General features: G+C 37.4%; 1 protein-coding gene across 2 annotated transcripts in view; it reads right to left on the bottom strand.

Annotated features, from left to right (window-relative positions):
- Positions 1–566: 566 nt before the first annotated feature.
- DopEcR (G-protein coupled receptor DopEcR) overlaps positions 567–25,742 on the bottom strand; it is a 29,814-nt gene continuing 4,638 nt past the window's right edge. The window contains exons 4-5 of one of the 2 annotated variants that reach the window (XM_076520945.1): positions 24,208–24,222; positions 567–22,667 (exon numbers count right to left, since the gene is read on the bottom strand). In XM_076520945.1, coding sequence (XP_076377060.1) covers positions 22,479–22,667; positions 24,208–24,222 — 204 coding nt within the window. In that variant the 3' untranslated portion in view covers positions 567–22,478. The remainder of the gene's footprint in view (positions 22,668–24,207; positions 24,223–25,742) is intronic. The other variant, XM_033466805.2, reaches the window with a different exon arrangement.

The raw sequence follows: 25,742 nt of genomic DNA, 5'->3' as shown, positions 1-25,742 counted from the left end.
ATTATTATTATTATTATTATTATTATTATTATTATTATTATTATTATTATTATTATTATTATTACTATTATTATTACTATTATTATTACTATTATCTTACCGTACTTTTTTTTTAAACAAACAACATACAGCATCGAGCGTCGAACGGTTATGTCAGGCCTCGAGCGCTGGGCCAGAGAAAACCCGGGCCCGGTACGGCGAGGGTGGAAAACCTCGGTTGTTGAGTTTCCGTGCAACATCTGTCACTATTGAACGACGGCGAGATTCTTCGTTCGCACCAATAAATACACCATAATTCGTTTAATAATGTATATTTAAAATTTTATTGCATTATATTTAATCAAAAAATGGCACAATAATTGTAGACTTTTTCTGGAGAGAAATCATGAACGATTCGTTGCTGATCAACAAATAAACGTTCTACGCCGCCGGCCCGATTCCGATATTTCACTGTAATAAGGAAATGAACGTGTCCGTAAAAACATGTGCTCGCATCCAACGTTTATCTTTGCGCGGTCTGCTAACAAGGATAGGATAAATGAATACAAAGCCTTCGAGTCGCAACATCGAGTGAAATTTGCGATATCTACGATCTCGCCGTTTATTATTGGAATATCATCTTACTATTCTATTCGCTAGGACAATAATCGTTAATATTGTACCGTTATCGTCAAAGTCATATCACGACGTATCTAGTACACTCGTTAATGCGCTCGGACAACCAGAATTGATTCCATAATCCTCCACCGTCTCGATTCCCGAGTCCCCTTTAATCGTTTCCCGCTCCTCGCAGATTTCTCGTTTTTTTTTTCTTTTTTTTTAACAGTGTCCCAAGGATGAAAGCACGCGGTTTCCGCATATTTACAACGCGCACGTTTCCCTTCTCTGCGTATATTTACATAGCACGGTCGCTGAAATTCAGTTAATCTCGTTCGAACGGCAAGACATACACCGCGCCGACGCGACATATTCTCTGATTTAACATGTGTATAAATATAACAGGTAACATCTCGCTTGCAACGCATGCTTGCATCCTATACAATCCGCCTTATGAATTAATTCATGTTTTGATTGCTTACGTGTGATCGAACATTTCAGCGATCAAACGAAATCTTCGTGGTTTCTAACGCGCTCGCTTGCCTCGGATCTCTTCGTTTTATCGTTCACTTCGCAACCGATATAACAAGGATGCCTTTCGTTTCTCGTCCGTATAGCTGGAGCGATTAGCGTGATTATGCAGGCATCTTTGCCTCTCCGTGTAGATATTGTCAAAATTATAATTATCGAACGTCGACGGCGACTGTTACAAACACACACACAGAAATATCTCGAGGATAATGTGTTGCGAGATACGCCTCCCTTTGCGACAATTCCTGGTTACATGGACCATATGTTACACCGGATCGAAGTTGTCGCGCGACCAACGGAAACGATCGATTCGTCTGCATCGTTATTATAATAATAATCGAATTGATTTCGACAACCAGGGTCGAAAGAAATACTTTCGGAAGAGGCATGTGTCGCAACACTTTGGACAACGTCGTTTCACCAACGAGTACGCGTGTCGCATACAAAATCAGTAATTTTCTCGATTTCGATAAAGACGAGCAAGTGCGTTGCGATACATTTGAACAAAAAAAGATGCTTGCTTATTCGTACGGAATCGTCGGCCACCGTATTTGAGTATCCGAACGTGAGCGGATGAAATCGTACGTCGTGTAACACGAGACAGCTCGCTCGCACGTTCCGTGTCCGATTCGTAAGATCCACCATGTATAATTATAATTTCAACAATACGAGTCGCTCTGTAGATAACGAATTCGATCACGCCTCTATCGTTTCCTCATTGTTTCCTTCTTCATCGCTGAAATGGTTCGTCGGAGCATCCACGATCATCTCAGGTGGAACCTCGATACGCCGCTTTGTGATCTGCAGAATATGATAATCACAACCGAAAATATATACAGGACGCCGGGCCGCCGGTGATTCATGGTGGAAACATACATAATGTCGCGTCGCGCGTGAAATCACGGGAAAAATACAGTAATGTCTCTCTAACTGACGCTCAGATTGTCCACAAGAATGGACAATTTGGGAAGAGGAGATACGATTATTCGAGCCTTGTACCATTTTTCAGCACAATTTCGGCGTCAATTAGGGAGACATTACTGTACTTTCTCAAATACTTTTCTAAATAAAGTCTCAAATATTCTTAGTTTCGATCGGTCAACGTTGCTGAAATATTCGTTTACTACAGTGATAAATCTTCGACACGAATGATCGAATTCAAAGACCATTTCGAGAGCGAATAACTATAAACACTCCCATGTTCTCGGTCAATTAATTCATTTAGTTCAACGTCAAACGTCAAATTATTTGTTATCTTATTTCGGGAAAGTACTTGAAATAATTTATTCGAATTAACTACAAAACGTAATCACTTTTGTATATATCATTTGTGAAATGAAAATAATAAAATATTCGGAATAGAAAGAAATTATTTCAAATTACAGTAATGTCTCCCTAACTGACGCTCAGATTGTTCACAAAGATGGACAATTTGGGAAGAGAAGATACGATTATTCGAGCCTTTTGTAGCTCGTTTTTATAGTTATTGACAATCGGTAATTATCAAAAAACGAGCCGCAAGGCTCGAATAATCGCGTCTCCTCTTTCCAAATTGTCTATTATAGTGCACAATTTGGGCGACAATTAGGGAGACATTACTGTAGCTCGTTTTTTATAGTTGTTGACAATTCGTAACTGTAAAAAACGAACCGCAAGGCTCGAATAATCGTATCACCTCTTCCCAAATTGTCCATTTTTGTGGACAATCTGAGCGTCAATTAGAGAGACATTACTGTAATTCGTAATTTAATACAGAATCGATATTACAGCGATGGACAAAAGATCGGACAAATTTAAAACGTAATAACGTTTTTGAAACTGGACCGAATGACTTGAATATTTTTGAGACATTAGAGGGTCTAGTTTACTGTACAACGATTGAAATGCGGTTCGTTTATTATAGTTACGAATTATCAACAACTATAAAAAACGAGCTACAAGGCTCGAATAATCGTGTCACCTCTTCCCAAATTGTCCATTTTTGTGGACAATCTGAGCGTCAATTAGAGAGACATTACCGTAATTCGTAATTTAATACAGAATCGATATTACAGCGATGGACAAAAGATCGGACAAATTTAAAACGTAATAACGTTTTTGAAACTGGACCGAATGACTTGAATATTTTTGAGACATTAGACGGTCTACTTTACTGTACAACGATTGAAATGCGGTTCGTTTATTATAGTTACGAATTGTCAAGAACTATAAAAAACGAGCTACAAGGCTCGAATAATCGTGTCACCTCTTCCCAAATTGTCTATTTTTGTGGACAATCTGAGCGTCAATTGGAGAGACATTACTGTAATTCGTAATTTAATACAGAATCGATATTACAGCGATGGACAAAAGATCGGACAAATTTAAAACGTAATAACGTTTTTGAAACTGGACCGAATGACTTGAATATTTTTGAGACATTAGAGGGTCTAGTTTACTGTACAACGATTGAAATGCGGTTCGTTTATTATAGTTACGAATTGTCAAGGACTATAAAAAACGAGCTACAAGGCTCGAATAATCGTGTCACCTCTTCCCAAATTGTCCATTTTTGTGGACAATCTGAGCGTCGGTTAGAGAGACATTACTGTAGTACCGGCCTTCGAATGTCGCTTGATTTCTCGCGATCTCGGGTGACGCGACACGTTGGCGTATCTTTCCACCATTGGTCTCCCGGTCCGGCGTCTCGCGCGACCCGTTTCTTTTCCCCTCGATTGTATCCGAACGAAACCACGAAAGACGAGCGTGAACGCGACAACAATGCCGCGCGGACCGTGTCGCGGTTTACCCTAGGAAAATCGTATCGACCGATTACGAGTAAAATACAACTATAGGCGATAATTGACTCGGTGTGTCAAACTCCTCGAACCGAAACGCAAAGAGAATGTTAACGTAAAACTTGTTCACCGTGTTCCGGTCGTATTTACCACACAAAGCAGAGGCTAGCGTCGGGACGATCATCGATTCTACAACCGCATCATGACAGCGAGCACGTGCCAGTGATCGACCAACCTTCCGTTTTAACAACCACTTAAAATATGCAATAACAGCATGTCCGGTGGTGAGGTAAGTTACAAAACTAGTACAAAACTAGCAGCTAGGTACAAAAATGTAATTAACCATTAATAATGGAGGCCGCCCGGAAAACTGCCAGGGACCAGCTTCGCGTATTTTTATTCTTTTTCTTTTTCTATCCCCCTCCCTCAACCACCTCGTCACAGACCCCGTTCCCCCCTTGCCATTTTCATTCGCGTTGCATCTAGATAAAAAAAAACAAAAACAAAGAAAGAAACAACGCTTCGGTACTTCTTTGTGTAACAACGCGAATACCCGTTAACCCCTCTTCCGCTTCTTCCTCGTCCGTCTCCGCTTTTTCAGCGCGTTTCTTTTCTCGAATTATTTTCTCCGCATCCCTCGTCCTTCCTCCCACCCTTCCATCGCGAACCCCACACCCAACCGTTCCCCGCTTCTTCTTGTCGCCGCATCGCTCTGCTCCCATTCCATCTTTCCCCTTGAGCGACATTAAAATATTTAGAATCTCGTTATCGCTGAGGAATTTAATACTGCTCGGTTTGGCGGTTTCCCGGGTGCACAGTGGCGCGTGGGCGTCGCTTTACCGTTCGATGAAATACCGCGGAAGCGGTGCCACGGCTTTGATAAATACCTAAACCGTCCATTTGAAAAGCAAGCTCGTCGCAAAGGCCAGACATTCTTACTTACGACGCTTTAGCGCGAGTCGCGGATTTATGGGTCGGTGTTTGGCTTCGAGATTGTTTCGCCGCTGAGAGTGTTTGCGCGCAGAATGATGGAGTGGTTGCGTTTGGAGACTGCATTTGTTCGACTGAGAAACGATAGGTCAGATTAACGCCGGAAACGGATTTGTATCGTTTATTTTGCGACGAGAGATGCCTCGTCGCTGCTATCGTACTTCTACGTGTTTCGCGCGAAATTCGAGAAACGAGGGCCAGTCGGATCTATTGCAGACAACGTTTTTACGCTTTTAGCAACGTTTTGTTTTTTGTCATTTGGGAAATGGATCGCTTGTTTGCGTTGTTCGACAATTTTGATATCATGTTATTACACTAGAAAGCGCAGAACGCGTAGAATCGAACGGAAATTGAAATAAATAAGTGTTTAGGAAACTTCTGTTTGAACATGCACGTCTAAGAACGTTCCTGTGAGATTTTTATGAAAATCTCCTTGGAACCGTTTTAAAAAGTGTTCCCATGGATTACACACTTTAAAACTTGTATAATAAAAATTCCACGGTAGCAAATTATTTCATGTTCGTTGAAACATATTCCATAAGAGAAACACAAAGAACACGAATAGAATGGAAATAAATAACATAATTAAAATATCAATTTAACCGTAATAATCGTTTAATATCGAATACACTGAATGTTCGATATCAATGAACAATTTGTTCGTGTTACGAATGAATTTGTATTTTTCTATTTTGTAAGTTCTGTTCAAACTAAAATTTTCACTTTCGATCATTTTTCCTTGTTCGTAATGTAGAAATGTTTTTTCAAAGAAAATTACGCGAATCTTTAAATTACATAAAATAAAAGATACGACACGAACATGAACCAGTGATTTCAAATTATTAACGAAGAACGATGCACGTTCGACGACAATCAATTTTAACAGTGTACAAAATTTGTTGTTTTATAAATGTCATCGGTAGACTTCAGATTTTGCGCATTTGCAACAAAAACGAGTATATATGTAATTTCAAGCAAGAGAAAAATTTGAATGATCGAAGAATATGTACCGATGTACATGGTAGTACTTTCAGCTTGCAAAAACGATCGGAGGAAAAATGAGATGCATATACAGTAATGTCTCCCTAATTGACGCTTGCATTGTCCACAAAGATGAACAATTTGGGAAGAGGAGATACGATTATTCGTGCCTTGCGGCTCGTTTTTATAGTTATCGGCAATCGGTAATTATAAAAAAACGAGCCGCAAGGCTCGAATAATCGCGTCTTCTCTTCCCAAATTGTCTATTTTAGTGCGCAATTTCGGCGACAATTAGGGAGACATTACTGTGTGTCTCTTACGTCCAGCAAATGAGGCAGGAAATTGTTATTCAGTATAAAGATTAGCAGCGATCGGAAAAAGACGATACTGTACGATCTCGCGTAATCCGATACAAATTGTTTCTACGTAAGTTATTCGTTACGAAGTTCGCAAACTTCCCATCCCTCGTTGAATTCCCTCCGAAGAATCAGAGCCCGTAAGCTTTCGATATGAATAATTGAAGCGAAACTATTTTCCAAGTGCTTCATCGATTTATCGCAACTCAACCTCAAACAACCTTCCAAGCAGCCACCCCTGTTTTCCTGCGAAAGAAATAAGTCTCGGAATCCGTCTATTAGCCTTTAAACACTTCGAAAGTTCCACGACAGCGAAAAAGGAGAAGTTCGAGAAACTCATAAAATCTTTCAGCCGACCGTCGCGTCGACAGCTTGGAGATGAATACATCTCGATAGCGGCAGAGAAGGATCACGGCATCGATCATGACGCTTTCGCAGGGTCCGGCTTCCGGTTCGGCCCAGGCCACAATGTGCACCCGAGAGATAGCATTATAGAAGTTTAAACGAAGTTTAAACTTGCAACGACGGATCTGGACGAAGAACCGCGTCACGCGCGATCTAATATGTACACACGCACACAACGAAGAGACGTTCGAAGGTGAAATCATAGTGTTCTTTCTTCTTTGATGCACCGCGTCCAACCCCGGCTAAAAATTCACGCGAATTCAAGGAGATCGGATACTCGGTGAAACGGAGAAACGTGTACACGTCACGATCTTTTTACATTGCAATTTCTGCTTTGTTTCCCGATTCGTCGACCCTTTTTTCTTCGAATTGGACATTTGTCACGCGAATGTTCAAGAATCGAGGGGGTGTTCTCTGTGGAAGCGTCGTTTTCAAATGATTATTAAAATGATAAATTTACAGAAGAACGATTTAAATCAGGTAGTTGCGAACAAAATTTGGTTCGAACTTGTACGTTTCGTTCAACGAAATATTTGATCCTGTGGAGCTTTCCGAAATGAGTTTGGAACATTTTCAAAAAAAGGTTCTCGTGGAACATATATTTTAGAACAAAGTTAACGAAGTTTAACGAAAGTTAACAGGAACACATTTTTCTATAACGTTTATTTGAAAGGCCTCTATAAAATTAATAAACCACTGAATTGTTATACGCTGGATTTATTTAATATTATAATATTATAATTTTTGGTTTATAACCAGAATAACTATTTGATATCATTATAATAATTCGTTTATATAAATTAACGAAATATCTGCTCCTGTTACGGAAGAATTTTTATTTTTAAATCTCATCGAATTTAATAAAATCAAAATAAAACCCTGATGCTTTCAGGGCATGTAAGAAGACTGCCGATGATTATAATACTTCGACAATTAAAAATTCTTGTTTAATATGATCTGTATCAATGCAATCTTATATCGCGTTATGCCAACGTTACGCTTGCCTACAAAAGTTATGAAACTTCGCATATAGTTAACATTTGACTGAAATTTGATATTTTAATAAATATACGTCTTATCAAATTGAAAGTACATGTTACAGTGATGCATATAATGCATCGTTTACATTGCAATATTGTTTTATTTTGTGCATACAACAAATGAAAGAAGTAATAAAAATAACAAAAGAATACAGAACAAGGAAATAAAATAAAGATAGAAAATTCAAAAATTATGAAAAAGTAAAATCAAATTTTCGTTGACACGATACAAATTTTTATCGCAAAAGGTTCACTACACCCAAGAGTACGCATCTGTTTTTCAGATGTTTCATCATTATGTTTCTTAATTTCTGTCGGTAAGCGTATGACATCTTATACTTTATTTAAAGCGTTAGTTACTGCTTCGCGAGAGTGAATACTTAAATCGGGAAGGTGTGTAATCAGCGTGAAAATTAATTTTCAAATTCGAGCGACTAGTTCCAATATGAGCGACGCGGCAGTCAAAGTGCGACGAAACTGTCCTAAAAGAAATTCTCCAGAGAACACCCCGTTGAAAACAATTTAATCGACGAGTCTGAACGAAGGTAGATATCGCTGCCAGTCGATTGATTTAATTGCCAAGATGCACGTTGGATTCGCGAAAGTCCGGTTAGTCGCGTCGGTATAGTTTGTTTTTAGCCGGGACACTATTTGTATAGCTAACGTTTCAACTATAACACAGTTAAAAGTTTCCTTTGATTCAGTTCTATAATTACGACATCGTAACACCAGAGAATATTGCCAACACATTCCCTCGTTATTTCGTATACGTTACCCATCATCCCCCGACACGTACCGCCTCTTTTCTCGACCTACTTAATCCGTGTTTCCCGGCTCGTTCCGATTTCTTCCGGTAAAATATCGAGAGAACGCTTGACGATTCGCGCGTCTATAGTCGTCCGCGTTTTGTCGGACCACCTCCGGGCACATTAACCCTTCGATCACCCTTCGTATATCAAAATGGCACGAGAAAATTTGTTTACCGTCGCGCAACTAAATACAGTAACCCACGCGTCCCCTGTGCGGGTTTTTCGCGTTTACCTCACGATTCTTTTTATTTGTTAGTCGAAGACCCTTACAGATTAGTAAAACACGAAGGCTAGGAGTAAAAAATAGAGTAGAAGCTGAGACTTTCTAGACACCGATTTGCGTAGTGGAGTTCTCATTTTTAAAAGGGTTAACGTTCACCACATCCAGGAGTTCTCAAGATCTGCTCACGTGGCTCCGTGAACGTCATTTCAGAGCGTAGCGGGAACGATCTTTTTGTTATGGTTTCTCTGTCCAATTATCTCCCCTCTCTCTTTCTCTTTCTCTTTCTCTCTCTTTCTTTCTCTTCCATTGTCTCTTTTCCGTTGCGCACTTACACTACCGTAAGTGTCCGGACACCTAGCAAAAAATAAATACGGTATTAATGATACATTAAACGTAAATACTATTTATCGCAATTTGTGACGTTAAACAATAGAAAAATTCGCACCATTTTAAATATAAACGTTTGTATACATATATATATAGAGAGATCAAACTCACAGGTATCCACATAAATGGACGCAAATAAACAAATGAAACTGGTATATATAAATAGAACAATGCCAATGTTGTCGGTTAATATCAATTATTACTAGACTGTGAATTTTATGCATTTATGACAATAATAGGCAAATTAAAAATAAGGAACATCACACTGCCTTCAAGTTGTTACATGCGGATAACTTTTATGTTGCACAAAGATCCGCAGTCTAATAATTACTAACATTATCTATTAGTAAATATTACTTGCGATGTTCGATGATAACACAATGTTTGTCACACGATAAATAATCGATATCAATGATATCGGTAAACAAATAGGTGTCCGGAGACTTTTAGGCGAAGGTGTGCTTTTCTAGGGCAGGAGTAAATTAAATATTAAATTTTGAAATAGCAATGCAGATATTCAAGCTTTGCGTATGATAATTTACTAAATAATCATTTTTCTGTTTCACGCTTTCTCTGTCCAAACCGAAAGTAAAATACGTCTGAAATGGAACATCCTTTTCATGAATCGACGATCGAACTGTTTCGTCGCCGCGGTTCTTCTTCTGAGAATGTTTTCAACTTCGAAAGGTCGTACGGAAATTGATAAAATTCACTTCGGCATTCGCGAGCCTTCCAGCGAGCTGAACGTACACAATACGATTTATTGGTTCGAGCCGAGATCTAGCATTAAATGTTAAAGTTCGCCGCGCGGCAACAATGGGAGAAACCGGGACTTAAAACTCGGAAATGAAGCTGATCGAAAACTTTTAATTATGTGCAGCGTGTTCGACGCGCGAGCTTCGAAAACTGTTGCGCGGTTTGTAAACAATATTCTCGAATAATGGAGGTGACGTGTCCAACGTTGCCCCGAGTGATTCAACTTTCTTTCCGTCGCCGAGCGAAATGTTTCGTGATTCATCGAGTCATAAATAATCTTAGAGTTATCGCGTTGTCTCTCTTATGGACAAATGTGTTTGTGCATTATGAATCGTTTCTCAGAGAATTGCTGCGCAAACATCGGTCCTATAAATCCGTTCCACAAGATTGTCCGCGTGTCCCTGTTAAATTGAGGTGACCCGGTGCATGTTCTACAAGCTGTTTCAAAACATATCGTCGCTACAGTTATGTCTCTCTAATTGACGCCCAGATTGCGCACAAAAATGGACAATTTGGAAAGAGGAGACACGATTATTCGCGAGCCTTGCGGTTTATTTTTATAATTATAAATTGTCCACAATTATAAAAACGAGCCGCAAGGCTCGAATAATCGTATCTCCTCTTCCCAAATTATCCATTTTAGTGGACAATCCGAGCGTGAGTAAGGGAGACATTATTGTGTATAGAAATCCCAAAGATACGAAACTAGAGACACAACGGATAAACTGCATTTAGATAATCGAATCTCGACGAGCGAACGATGCGTTTCTTCTACAAGCTGTTTCGATGAAACTGTTTTCATACCTTTCCTATCTTGCGTACGGTGATAAATGATCAGCAGATTTTATACGTTCATATGACATCCCATTATTATTAATTTATCCAGATTATTAACAAAAAAGAAGCATATGTCTCTATTCCAACGTTTTTCCTAGAAATTAAATAACAACTATTTTATTTTGCATAAAGTTCCGTGGTCTAGCTATAATACACGTTGACTGTCGCGTTATCGACACGTGGACGACAGAATTATTCGTTCACATTTAAAATGCCACTGTATTCCATGTACCAGGTAGTCTTATATCAAATATAAGAAAGTTAACTTTTCAATTTCTATTTCGTCGAGTAAATTGCTTCGATTTTATAGAATTTTTGTGATTATTAGATCGAAGTGTAACTGTGCTTTCTCTAAAAGAAGTTCAATCATTATCTCGTAAATATATATATAACAATGAAAATATGAAATTATTGATTTATATTATACTATTTATACACATATTATACCATTGATAATCGAATCAAAATGCTCTTTATTATTATATTAAATTTTACTTTTAACGCGCAGCGAGCGTGTTTCGTATCCTTAAAGCTATTCGAAAATTTGTCGAATTTTTATCAATTATACCAGGACTCTGGCAAACAATGTTAATAAAAAATTGTGTTTTGAAACAGAGATTCGAGATCATATTTTGAGTGAAAGTGTCCGAACAACATCAACCGTTTCATCTAACCTCTTATTTGCGTCGAGATATTTGCTCGGCGTTGTAACAATGATAAATTCCAATGGCCGTTTTACGATCGCGAACACACGGTAAAACGCAACGTAAAACAACATTTATGAAACAGCTTCTAAGGAGAGTCGCGGTTATAGGTGCAGCGTTTGTGCCTCCGCGACTTTATTCGCTATAGACCGTCGGGTTATAAATGAACTGCGTGTTTTATTTATAGCACTGCTTTCTCTCCACCCACGGAAAACCGTTTTCACCAAGTTTTTTCGCCTCCTTGCATTATCCCGCGTTTCTTGCAAGGTGATTGCCGTTCCAGTAGGAAACACCGGCAGCTTTAAAATTAGATTCCCGGTCAGCAAAAAAAAACTACGTTCCGATAGAATCGCTCGAATCGAACGGTTTCCTTCGTTCATCGATTCCTCGACGACGAAAATATTTTTCCCGTTCACCTTTTTTTCTGTATCGCGTTGTACACGTTCCAGCTATTTACATTGGCAATGTTATTAAGGAGAACGATTTTATCGATATTTACGAAACGATCCGAAATGTACCAGAGAGAAGCGAGCGAGTAAAAAAATTACGAAACGATGATTTAGATCGATTTAACAGATTTACGTTTGCGTCGATTCATTTTTAACAGAAGAACGAATTATACGTATTCGTCTAGCCTTTGTTTAAACACGTTTCAACTTCTTTGGGAACTTAAATAATTCTTCACGATGAAAATTCTTTTCAGACAGCGAGTTTCAGATTTTCGTTAAAATCGTGAACGAGACTAGAGCCGAACATTATTTCTTCGGAAACCATGATAAGAAACATAGAAATAATCTCTAAACTTTAAAGATTTCAAGAATTTCAATATAGACATGTTCCAAAAATTAAATATGCGGTCATTGAATTGTGAATACTTTCCAACGAACGAAATATAATAAAAAATAATAAATTGACGAAATACATTTATCACAGAGGCGGACACTTGAATCATCGACACTCTTTCGATTTATTCAAATTCATGATAACCTAACAAAAATTGATCTATTTTCGCTTATTATTATTATTATATTGTTACTATATTATATTTATTATTATTATTATTATTATCACTATTATATTTAATTCATGAAAACCTAACAAAATTAATCCATTTCCGTTGTCGCGAGAAGAATTTAAAGAATTGAAAGAAAGGAATGATATGAAAATAGCATATATATTTATTTCAACGGATTACTATACTCGAGATGGAGTCTAGCACGCATAATAAAGGACTGGAAGCTAAGCGCAGAAAAAACTTCAGCACTTCGGTGTAAACGGGCACGGCAGTTTGCCTGTCACTGTAAACATTTCGCTTTTACTCCGTGGGACCCTTTAATCGACGGCAGCATCGACCGATAACAACGTTCCCTCAGTGGTTGTACTTTTGTCATCAAAAGGTCAAAGTATTTATATACTTCTTGGCTACATACCGGCGACGGTGTGTGTGTGTGTGTGTGTGTGCAAGCGGTGAATATGTATGCGCGTACGTACGTCTTTCAAAGTTACTGTCGATCGATGTTGTCGATTAATATTGGTGTCGGTCAAACCTGCTTTCGGCGAATTCTTGTCGATCAAAACGGTGTCGGTGATATCGGTGTAACCTTATCCGAGAATACCTTCATTCGAACATCGAAAGTCGTTATACGTATGTCCTTATTAAGCCTGGTTATTTACCGTAACAGCTGTCTATCCACACCATAATCACTGCGAAACGATAGATAGCAATTGTATGTATCGAATTTGGTGAATAGGCTATTGCGATTGTCAGCGTATCACAGTTGTTTATCGAAAAAGCAGCACAATTCCGACATTCAGGGCTGTAGAATGTTGTACACCGCTGTCCGTTGAGTCACCGGACATTTACTTACTCCTCAAAATAAGCCTGTTCGTAGAATTTATTCTTACAATGTTAATATAAATTATTCATTTTAGCACCTAACATTTTTTCCAAAATATTTTCATAATTTTTTTCATAATATGTAATATTTTTGAAAGTTTCTAAATAAGTAATTATACCTAAAATATTTAAATAAAATATTCCCATAAAAAATAATATCCCTTTAAAGAATAAAATTAATATTACTAAAAATTTACAAATAAATATAAAACAAATACGAGATCCTGTTATATATTCGTATGTAAATATATTTATTTTTATTAATCAAAATTATAAGAGTTGGAATTGAGTAGCTGATAGTAAAAATTGTTGCAAAATATACCAATAATGCACCTATATATAATATCACTCATTATATAGAATAAAATTCTAAAATAATATGTTTAGAATAAAATCTATATAAATCTGGAGAACAGCATAAATTTATAATACAAAAAATTAAAACAATTCATTTTAATAATGCACCTATATATAATATCACTCATTATATAGAATAAAATTCTAAAGTAATATGTTTAGAATAAAATCTATATAAATCTGGAGAACCGCATAAATTTATAATACAAAAAATTAAAACAATTCATTTTAATAATGCACCTATATATAATATCACTCATTATATAGAATAAAATTCTAAAGTAATATGTTTAGAATAAAATCTATATAAATCTGGAGAACCGCATAAATTTATAATTTAAATAATTTAAACGATTCATTTTAAAGGATTTATATCAAATATTGCATTCAGTATCTGTAAATCTTGTGAATTTAAATTTGTTTAAATAAATCTACCAATGCACCATAAGTAAAATATCTGGTGATTTATGGACAGGGATGTACGTCAATTGTTTCAAACTTTCGGAAATCATTAAGCTGTGCAGTATCATGTAAATTCGAGTTTTTATGAAATAGTTACTTGAAACAAGAATCGTATAGAATATAAAAAATACAACTAATAAGTTTAATGAATATTTTTCTTTCGTTTGGACGAACCTGACGCTTCATTTTATTTCAATTAGAGAAGTGTATTGAATTTCTAAGGCATAGTTACCTAATGTTGTCGATATCACGCTACGGATTTTCCTTGTTCAAAACACATGGCAGTTCGATCGAGGAGTCGACGTTTTGGCAACTTTCTTCTATTGTGTAAGCATTTACACGATTTACTCACATACAATCTTATATACAATCTATATTTTAACTATCTATAATACACAACTATAATCTTATTGTTAGCGTCACTCAAGCGCTACGAATGAATTAGGAAGGGACCCATATTCGATTTTACTTACTTCCGTTACGTCAGCTTAACACGTTTCGAACAATTTGATATCTTTACTAAAATAATACCAGTTGTGTGCCAAGTTTATATACCGTGACGTAGATTTGGAGTTCAGAAATCATTCTCAGAAGCGAACCTCTTCGTGATATGAAATTTTGGGTCGGGCTCGAAACAGATTTTTAAGTGGATTGCATGCGATCTTTAAATATCTTCTCGTGATTATAAATTATTACGTTTCGTTGATTTCGATTGAAAATTGTATACAGTTTTGCGTGAAACTTATAAATGATGCGATTGAAATCGTAGCGTAAACGAACAGGAGGCGCTTAAAATTAATAAATTAAGTATTACTAAAGAGAACGAAATAAAATTTTGTTTGCTTGAGATTTCGACTTCGCGATAATCGAGTACGGAAGAACGCATGCTCGATGAATCTTCCGGTTCACTTTCGGTTACACGTTCTATAAACAAAAATGAAAATTATCACGAAAACAAATTAATTTATTCAGCAATAGATCAAGTTGAAGAGTGGTGACCTATTTTCTCGATAACATTAATGCATCGTGAATTTAGTTCATATCTATACTAAAATAAATAGTTGCAAAAGTAAATGGATGCGCAATTATAAAATTAAGCTACGAATAAACGATTTTGCGTGAAACTTATAAATGATGCGATTGAAATCGTAGCGTAAACGAACAGAAGGCGGTTAAAATTAATAAATTAAGTATTACTAAAGAGAACGAAATAAAATTTCGTTTGCTTGAAATTTCGACTTCGCGATAATCGAGTACGGAAGAACGCATGCTCGATGAATCTTCCGGTTCACTTTCGGTTACACGTTCTATAAACAAAAATTAAAATTATCGTGAAAACAAATTAATTTATTCAGCAATAGATCAAGTTGAAGAGTGGTGACCTATCTTCTCGATAACATTAATGCATCGTGAATTTAATTTACATCTACACTAAAATAAATAGTTGCAAAATTAAATGGATGCGCAATTATAAAATTAAGCTACGAATAAACGAATTATAGATTTTGTGAGCAAAAAAAAATAGAAATTGTTGAGGCGATCCATAGTTTAGAATATAGTGGCCTGTTTTAATATTCAGCAATATCTTTCTCTCTCCCTCTCCCTCTCTCTTCAATAATCCGAAGGAACGTCAAGATGGTAAAAATTTGTTTCCTAATTGAAATATCCGAACTGAAATTAAGAAAAGAGAACAATTAAAGATATGAATTCTGAAAATTAGAATTTGATTATAATATAAACCGGAGACAGAAGAGATCTGTACGTTGAAAAATTTGACACAGTTTCGCATTTCCTATTTTATAAATAAAAGAGAATTGCGGTGCGATTTCAGTAGGTTGCGATACAGTGCGCTGCGTTCAAACCAAACGAGCGAATGGTCGTTCGCCTCCACTTTGAAAAAATTGGTGCTCGTAACACAAGGCGAACGGTAACGAACTATGTACGCGAGCGAATGTTCGTGTTATTTAAATAGAGCATCGATTAATAAATTTTGTCGCGGCCGGGGCCGAACGAGCGTTCGTTCGTTTCGCCTAAACGCACCATTGTAATCGTTTCGATCAAAGTTGACCTGAAAATTGAAACTTCTTCATAATGTATTTACACGAAATGGACTCGTCTCACCTGAAATTAACGTATCTAACGATAACATCGTTGCATTCCACCGGTGCAAAAGTTCATGCCTGATTTCAATGAATGTTACTACATTGTTTATTTAACAACAGAACCCACACGTCGAACTTCAATTTGACCATAGCATCGAAAATTCTTCCGATAGATCTATTATTCTTTCCGGTGTTTCCAGTGTAACAGCAATTTATTCAATTAAATTTTTTACTTAAATCGAGTAATTAGATGACTTTTAAAATCGGGCACATTGGGTCAAAACGTACCGATAACCGCAATTCAAAGGTTAAATGGAAAGAAACACGACGTTCGTCTAACCTTCAGTTTCTTGCAATGCTTATGCTAACTTGGACGATGTTTATTTTGCGTAAAGAAACACAGTCCAATGATATGTATTGAAATAGGACACGAACTTTCGCACTGATTTCGAACCAACAATTTTGACAGCTCTAAAATGAAAGAATCTTCACCTGTTAACCGGGTGTGACGAAATATTTCGTCACATCAGAAAGATAACGCCAATGCGTATGTCGGCTTTTTTCGTCATGGCAATTTTTAAAAGTTATATATGGAGGGCATTTCGTTTTACGTTAAAACCTAGCCTGACCATATGGCAACACTTCAAATTTGCATAGTTTCGTTTCAAACACCGCAACAACGGTGTCATTTTTAACAGTGTCATCCCTTGGACAGTCATCATCCAACCAGGAACCATCCAGATTAATCGAAAGACATTTCGCCTAATTCCTCGAGAGCAAACGTAACCAATAGTATGTAATATTAATTACAGAAATATTAAACTTAATAAAAGTACTATTGCTTCGAGAAATATCATACCGCGAAATAATTATTTCAATTTGCTTTGACGCCAGAACCATTCAGATTAATTGAAAGACATTTCGCATAATTCCTCAAGAGCAAACGTAACCAATAGTATGTAATATTAATTACAGAAATATTAAACTTAATAAAAGTGCTATTGCTTCGAGAAATATCATACCGCGAAATAATTATTTCAATTTGCTTTGACGCCAGAACCATTCAGATTAATTGAAAGACATTTCGCCTAATTCCTCGAGAGCAAACGTAACCAATAGTATGTAATATTAATTACAGAAATATTAAACTTAATAAAAGTGCTATTGCTTCGAGAAATATCATACCGCGAAATAATTATTTCAATTTGCTTTGACGCCAGAACCATTCAGATTAATTGAAAGACATTTCGCCTAATTCCTCGAGAGCAAACGTAACCAATAGTATGTAATATTAATAACAGTAATATTAAACTTAATAAAAGTACTATTGCTTCGAGAAATATCATACCGCGAAATAATTATTTCAATTTGTTCAATTAATTCTTCGCGCGATGTAAATATTCTATTTATATATTTTTCTAAATACGTCATCAAATATTTTGTCGAAATAAATAATCAACGAGCGAAAAGCGATTTCTGTTATTACTTTAATCGCGACGATGTAATATAACTTCTCACTGCGACGAAACAAGTCCCCCATTGTGAAACAAGCTGAACGAAAGTTAATTATTTCAATTTGTTCAATTAATTCTTCGCGCGATGTAAATATTCTATTTATATATTTTTCTAAATACGTCATCAAATATTTTGTCGAAATAAATAATCAACGAGCGAAAAGCGATTTCTGTTATTACTTTAATCGCGACGATGTAATATAACTTCTCACTGCGACGAAACAAGTCCCCCATTGTGAAACAAGCTGAACGAAAGTTAATTATTTTAATTTGTTCAATTAACTCTTCGCGCGATGTAAATATTCTATTTATATATTTTTCTAAATACGTCATCAAATATTTTGTCGAAATAAATAATCAACGAGCGAAGAGCGATTTTTGTTATTACTTTAATCGCGACGATGTAATATAACTTCTCACTGCGACGAAACAAGTCGCCCATTGTGAAACAAGTTGAACGAAAGTAAATTCCCCGGTTAACAGGTCAAGCGCTGAAGAACCTTAAAGAACTTGAAAACAATTGTTTGGACCGGTCCGGTAAATCCAGCGTCGTTTCGTAATCGTTTCGTAATCTCGAAGACACGGAGAAGACGCAAAGAAAGAGCGAGAACGGAGGAAGGGGCAGAGAGAAGGGGCGAAAAGGGGTGTCGATTACCGAATCGAACGAAGGAAGAAAGCGTGAGTCCGCGCAATCGGGTCCCCTTCAGTGAATATCCATGGGATGGGCGTTCTACGGGCGCGCAGATCGACGCATTCGTCGTCGCATTCGTAGAGGCATCTCCGTTAATTGACCTAGTGTTCTCTTCTTTTTCGTTTCTTTTTTTGTTTTTCAAGTATTTTTCGTTATTTTCCGCGCGCGTACGTAGGTATGTACGTGTACGTGTGCCTGCGCGCGCGCGTCTGTGTGTGTATGTGTGTTTACGTGTATCGTGTCTACTTCGCGGCGTTAAGTTTTTTTTTTGTTCGTCTCTTCGTAATTGATTCGACTCGCTGGAACGAAACCGCGCACCGCTCCGATTCCATTCGCGCGACATATTAGTGATTGGCAAAACAGCTCGTTTTTTCGTACGCTACGACATTTATTGAGCGTGATCTTACGACGTAGATAGGCAACGGTTAGTCCGCGTGCGCTCCCGCGAACGTGACCAAGAGCGCGGCGTCCATTACACGGAGAGAGAAGAAAGAAAGCAAACCATGAAGGACGAAAAGGAAACGCCGCCACATCGTATCTCCGATCGAACAGCGATCTTTAGCTTCTCTCTTGCGGTTCTGTCAGCGAAGCACGATCGGAGACGCGGCACGCTGTGGGCTGTTTGCCCGATCTAGCTGGCCAAAAGTCGATTTCACCGAAGTCTCTTCAGACTATTGTTATGCGTTCGATCCGATGGGGGTAAACGAGCTGGACGTATCAAAATGCAATTGGTTCATTCTGTTGCTGTGAAGCAAATAAGCGTTTTCAGAGCTCCGCGCATTAACAGTGTATAAATTAAACGGCTTTGTCTCGAGAACAACTGTAACTAAACTGCGGATTGGACGCATTTATGTCGCAAAATAAATTACAATGAAAACCCTCTTTAACCGAAATCTTTCATAATAAGTATAAAATAAGTTTAAGCAACTCGAAACCAGGAAATATCAATCTGCATATAAATTAACAACGAATTGACAACAAAAGGGATTTTGAATTTTCTCGACTAACTCGACTAAGAACTTTATGCGTTTTTTGGCACAATCGAATAGTTGCAATGTTAAACAGTGGACAGATAATAAGAATTTAAAAATGTCGATATCTTATTTCGAATCGATTGAAATAATTATAGAAGGAAAGAATTTATTATTTTAAAACGAAATTTGCATTTTAGTTATAAAAATTGGAATTGCGTGACTTGGGACCACCATGTTGACCCAGGATCGCACGTTTCACCGAAATTTTAATTTTCTAAACGTCAATTCAAGATGCCAGTTATTTATACTGATTCCAACGAGAAGATGACAATCTCGAAGAAGTAAGTTCGTCATAAAATCGTCAAAATTGTGGACGAATAACGAATGCAATTTCGATCGTAACAATCGAACAAATAATTGCGACAACTCTAAAATAAAAAAATCCCTTAAGCAATCGTTTCGAATTAGTTTCCAATAGTCCTCGTGTTCTGACATTATTCCTTGGCACGTCAAGTTCTGAGAATCGACTCCTCAAAAATCCCACAAAATCTAAGTAATACGATTAACGAAACTGAAACTAGAAAATTCATGTTTCTCATAGTGGATGATATTTTCACCCTTCCGCGTCCTAAAAATCCTACCAAAAATTCGGTTCGTTCGAGCATGTCACGTGTTCGTTAAGAAAGCGTTCAAGTATCATAAATAATCGAATATAGGCGCGTCTCGAACGAAAATCCCGCGTTAGAAAGAATTTTGGCCAACTAAATCGGTGAAGTGGCTGATATATTAGCGTCCGTCGCGCTAGTCAGCAAGCTCGAAGTCGTTCCTCGGAAGTTCTGAGCCTCGATTCTTTCTTTCGTTCGTCGCAATATGCCGACTCTCTCTGTTCCACTTTCAGAATAGCTTCTTTTAATTATAGACTGTAGACGTGTGTGTGTATATAATCAACTATATTTAACTTGAGATTGCATAGAAAAAGGAATACGCTTACGCTTATACGTTTACAGTGATTCGAATAGTTTTCTCCAAGAAGCAACGAACGTGCCCGGAACCGGGAACACCAGATCTCCAACGACCGGTGTGCCCCGCGGTTTCGCGTTCGATATTCCCCAGTTGTTCGTGAACGATACGGTCCACAGTGGTCCGAGCAAGAAGCGCGTTCCATGACCAAAATTCAATCTCTTAAATTTAGTATATCGAAAAAGCCTGTTTTTGCTATAAACTGAGAACCCTTTATAGCTCCCGCATGCAAAATATTCTTCGTATCGGATGATTCTGTACCGAGATACGGCGTTCTACAGTAATGTCTCTCTAATCGACGCTCAGATTGTCCACAAAAGTGGACAATTCGGGAAGAGGAGATACGATTATTCCAGCTTTGCGGCTCGTTTTCATAGTTACGAATTATTAAGAACTATAAAAACGAGCTGCATGGCTCGAAAAATCGTATCTCCTCTTCCCAAATTGTCCATTTTTCTGTGCAATCTGAGCGTCAGTTAGGGAGACATTACTGCAATTGGGAAATCATAAAATTCAAAGTAAAATGAAACGTTTTAATTTGAACGCTCGAAGTAAAGAATCTAGTTTTATTCATTCGATAATCCATTTACAAATGTGACGTCAAATTTATAACAATTTAATCTTTCAGGAGCGTTTAAAAAAATACAATAAACGGTTGTCAGCGTGAAATCTTTTTTATACGAAAGCTTAAACAATTGCTGAGAAGAGGATATCGAGTTTGGGTTCTTGCAACGTTCGCGCGTAGAATAATATTAACAAATACGTGTCGACGGTATTTCGACTCCTCGGTAAACAGTCGAACGGTGAGCGCGTTCGTCACTGCAGGGTTCGTAGCCAATTTCAAAACAAACTACGATTTCTCAGACATTTCCGACGATCTGGTGAAAGAAAATGTTTCCGAGACCTCGTCAATATTTGCTTCGCTAAAAATTCGAATACGAAAACTTGGAGAGAAAATGTTTGTTTTATAACAAATGCCGGCTGTCTCGATTTCTTTCAATGTGTAAATACACATTTTTGACTCGATTAGTATTCTAGCTGGTATCGGGGCGAATTCAACGACCTGCTAAACTTGTAACCTGAAACCTTGAATTAACGCTGGAACAATTTTGGTCACGGAAAGCGAACTCCCGGACCACTGTGCGGGCGTTCGGTGCAAGTAATCGCGGGGGGGAGGTGTTCGATCAGTAGAACCGAGAATGATGGTTGAATTTAGTCTTTGTGGTCTGGATTTATTATCATAAGAGTGCGATTTTCTCGTTGATCAGGAGAAAAACATTTTTTATTGTACTTGACCGAGCTGCCCCGATCGATCGCGCTCGGCTAGGAACGCGTCTCTCTCTCTCTCTCTCTCTCTCTCTCTCTCTCTTTCTTTCATTCACTCTCTTTCTCTCTTTCTCTCACTCCCGAGGCTATATAAAATCGTTATCGGAGTGAAACTCTCTCGCGTAAAACGGTAATATATTCGAAGCGTCTAAAATTGGCTAATGCCGAAAGCCGACGGTTGTATAAATCCTCCGAACCCGGTCGGTTCCTCGACGAATCAGGCAACCAACCCTTTTGTTTCGGATCGCTTCGCCCCTTAGAATTTGTCGCGTGTTTCGTTTTTATCTCGCGCTTTGTTCGTCTCGTTTTTCCTCTGTTTCGTTTTGCTTTGTTTTTCTTTTTCCTCTCTTTTCTTTCTTTCTTTCTTTCATTCTTCTTCTTTTTGTTTGTTTGTTTGTTTTTTTTGTTTTTGTTTTTGTTTTTTTTGGTTCGCTTGTTCGTAAACCGGGATACGATCGATCATCGCGACCCGTTCCACGGGAGGGGCGGGCGAGTTCTGGATGGCGGCCCGACGTGGAACCCGAAACGGCGGCGCGTCGCGGCGGTTGTTTCGGAACAAAGAATCTCAGTCTCAGCCCTCGAAGAAGTGTCCGAGAGAACGTTGGCGGATGCAAGAACGACCTCGAACCGAGACAAAAAGCGATGCTCTAGGAATGGTGGCGCGTGTGGAACGGTCGCGCGCGCGCGAAGAAAAGCGTTTCTCCATCGTCTGGTTCTCGTTGGCGTCCCGTCGCTCGGCTTCCTAATCATCGTCGTCGAGGCCGAGCAGCTCCGGTGGAAGCCGCCTGTGCCGGCAGCACAAGGTCAGGCAGAGCACGCGAACCGCCAGACGGAACTGGGGGCTCATGGTTCCCAGGACCACCGCCTTCCAGAAGCTGTTCGTCACACCCAGCCACACCACCGCGAAGTGAAGGAACGGTACCTGAACAGAGTCACAACAGATCGACGTGTTTCAAAGAATTTCGTTACGGCGCTCGATATACTTGATAGATAGATAAGCTTCTGAAATCAATTCGTCTCGCTTTGTTCCTTACTGGAACGCCAAGTGCTACACCACTCTAGCTTGTACGATAACTACATTCGGTTGCATTGCTGTGTGACGGATACATTGCTCTCTGACGAAAAGACCGTACACGATACAAATTCGTACACACTTTATGGTGTAAGCCGGTTGCTGGCTAATTTCGCTTGTACAAATTTCTCGATTCTAGTGCGAAAACAGCTGACTGATTCTAGTGGACAACTTTTGGCTGTCAACGTTTAACCCACAAGGACCGTCGTTGCTTAGGCTTGCGCGAGCGACTTCGCGCGGGGTGATTCCTACTCCGTTCGCGAAAACTCCACATATCTGTGCACGCTTTATATCCGGTTGATGGATACGAAATGTCGAACTTTGATTACGTGTAAATGTTTGTCTCTCTGCTCACGTTGTATTGTTGTTTACGATGTAACCGCTTTTACAGTCTTATTGCCTATCGCGTCGTAATTTTTGCTGAAAAGAATTTATTCATAATTGTGATTCTTTTTAGTTGTTTATTTTGAGTTTCGTGCGAGCATGAATTCTGAGGATGTTCGTGTAATCTTTTTTATAAATCGAGTTTATTCGTTCAAAAGATCGGAATTTCTTTAACGATGGAATTTATACGTTAAAAACTCGTTGGGAAACATGGGAGATATTTTGATTAAGTGAACATATTTAAAGAAAAAAACTGAAGTGAAAAGAAATGAAGTTTCTGCACTATTTGTTTAAAAATCCGACATTTCATATGCATCAACCTAATATTTAGAAATAATCGTTTTGAAAATAAAAGATTGATATGTATTTCAGAATACGACAAAATATAACATAATATTTATTATATACCCGATTATATATTTTATTTATTTACCCGAATAACAAAGCAGGGTTATGTCTACCCCGCGAAAGTCCTCGAGGGTTAATACTAGAACTATCTGACCTTAAAAACGCGACTGATATATATATTTTTATGTTCTTTGATATCAGTAACAAGATTAGATTTATCTGAACGTTGTACGACAAGATTAGATTTATTTAAACTCCGTACGACAAGATTAGATTTATTTATTTATTTATTAATGCTTTAAACCAGGTGGTTTATTTAACCAATACAGATTTATTTGAATTTCGTATGATTTCTATTAAAATATACGATTGAATAAAGATGTTTCTATAAAAAAATTCTCATAAAAACATTTATGTAATATGTGAAATTGTAAGAGAACATTTATTTTATTTTATATACTTCATTAAAACTTGGTATAACTTGTCTCCATTAGTTATTCATTCAACTTTGACGGCCGAAATAACAATTGAAAACTTTAACAGTTCTGTTTCTAATTAGCAAAATTTTTTAACAGAAAAGTTCATTGTTTTTTTGTAACTTCGACGCAACATTGTGGCCCGGAATCAACCCTTCCGCTACTGGAGTCGAAATACTTCGTGTCGTAATTATGTTTGTGCAATGCTATAAGCAATGTATTTTGCAATAATGCTTGTGCGAAGTTATGAATGAAACATCGGAAACAGAGGAACTCGTTCGCAAAACTTTTCGTTGTTTATTAACGATGAAATGTTTAGCAAATAAGTTTTGTGTACTAATTAATGGACTGCGGATCTCTATGCATTTAAATTGTATTATTATTCTTGCATTCATCGCGAGGAATTCTCTGGTTGGTGTAAGAAATCTTTTCTTACTTCAGATTTCACGAATAAGCTACTCGATTAATACGAATAAGTATTAATATTAAGTATAATATAAGTATAATATTCTTCTTATACGAATAAGTGTCTCGTCCATAGTGGTGCACAAACGTTATCGCAATGCGAAACATCTCGTCCAGAAATTCGTAAAGAAATTAATTTATAACTGCGTCGCGAGGACAAAAATGTAAACGTTGACATGAAATATTTCACGTTCTGACCGAAAAGCATGCGAAGTATCTCGCCTACAGCATCGTACGAACAACGTCTCGTGGCGAAATATTTCATTCCTCGGCACGAAGGGATTAACAATGCACCAGATTGTAGTTCATGATAAAAAGCCACTTCTAATTAATGGAAACATTATTTTTCAATAAAAAAGAATATCGAATGCACCCCAATGTTTTTACGTTACGACCAAATAATTTTATAGAGGATGACTCATCGTTCGTTAAAAATCGAGCTTCGTTAAACATCCAGAGAAACGAGCTTCGTTGTTCGAAAAAAAAATATTTCAAGAGGAACCTGTTTACAAACAAACGTACACTTTGTAGAAAGATTATTTAGTTATACGTCAATGATCAAAAGTAGCAAACTATTCGATGCGAACATTCGATTTGAGAAAAAGTTAATTTTTAAATTTAACACGAAAGAAATTAATTAATAAATTATGGAAAGAAATTGTTTTCATCGTATCGTTTTTATTCGAATCAACAATCTTACCGACGAATTTACGTATAAATTTGTATCCGAATAAAATATTATTCGAATAAATTCTTATTCGGATAAATCGTTATCTAGATAAAATTCGATTAGATATTTATTCGATAGTATCGAATATATTGATCTCTATCTCCTATTCCTTGGCCGAATAAAATATTGCCTAACTTTACTTCAACGATTAGGCGATTTTGAAGTAACTGTAATTGTATCGTTGAAATACTCTCTTCAACTGATTGTAATGTTCAAATACTTTTTCGAATTACGTGTAATCCAGAAGAAATGGGACATCCTGTATAATAATTACTTAAGCCACAAGCAAATTCTACTACGATCAACGAATGCGAGGTCCATTCGGACACGTATAATACTCACCTATTTACATCCCTTTAAAAAATGCGGTAGTCAAGGTTAAATTGCGTATTCTCTGCTCTCGTAGCGAAGTGGAAAAAATTCAATGAAGCAGTGAGCATAATATAGCGTTTGTGATCAAGCTACACATGGCGAATATACGCATTATTCTCTAATTACTACAAGCAAGATACGATTATTAGCTGATAGATT

Source organism: Megalopta genalis, chromosome 4 (genome assembly GCF_051020955.1).
Source record: "Megalopta genalis isolate 19385.01 chromosome 4, iyMegGena1_principal, whole genome shotgun sequence".
NCBI classification, from domain to species: domain Eukaryota; kingdom Metazoa; phylum Arthropoda; class Insecta; order Hymenoptera; family Halictidae; genus Megalopta; species Megalopta genalis.
The sequence above is the reverse complement of the archived record's forward strand: the minus strand, read 5'-3'. Positions and strand labels throughout refer to the sequence as shown.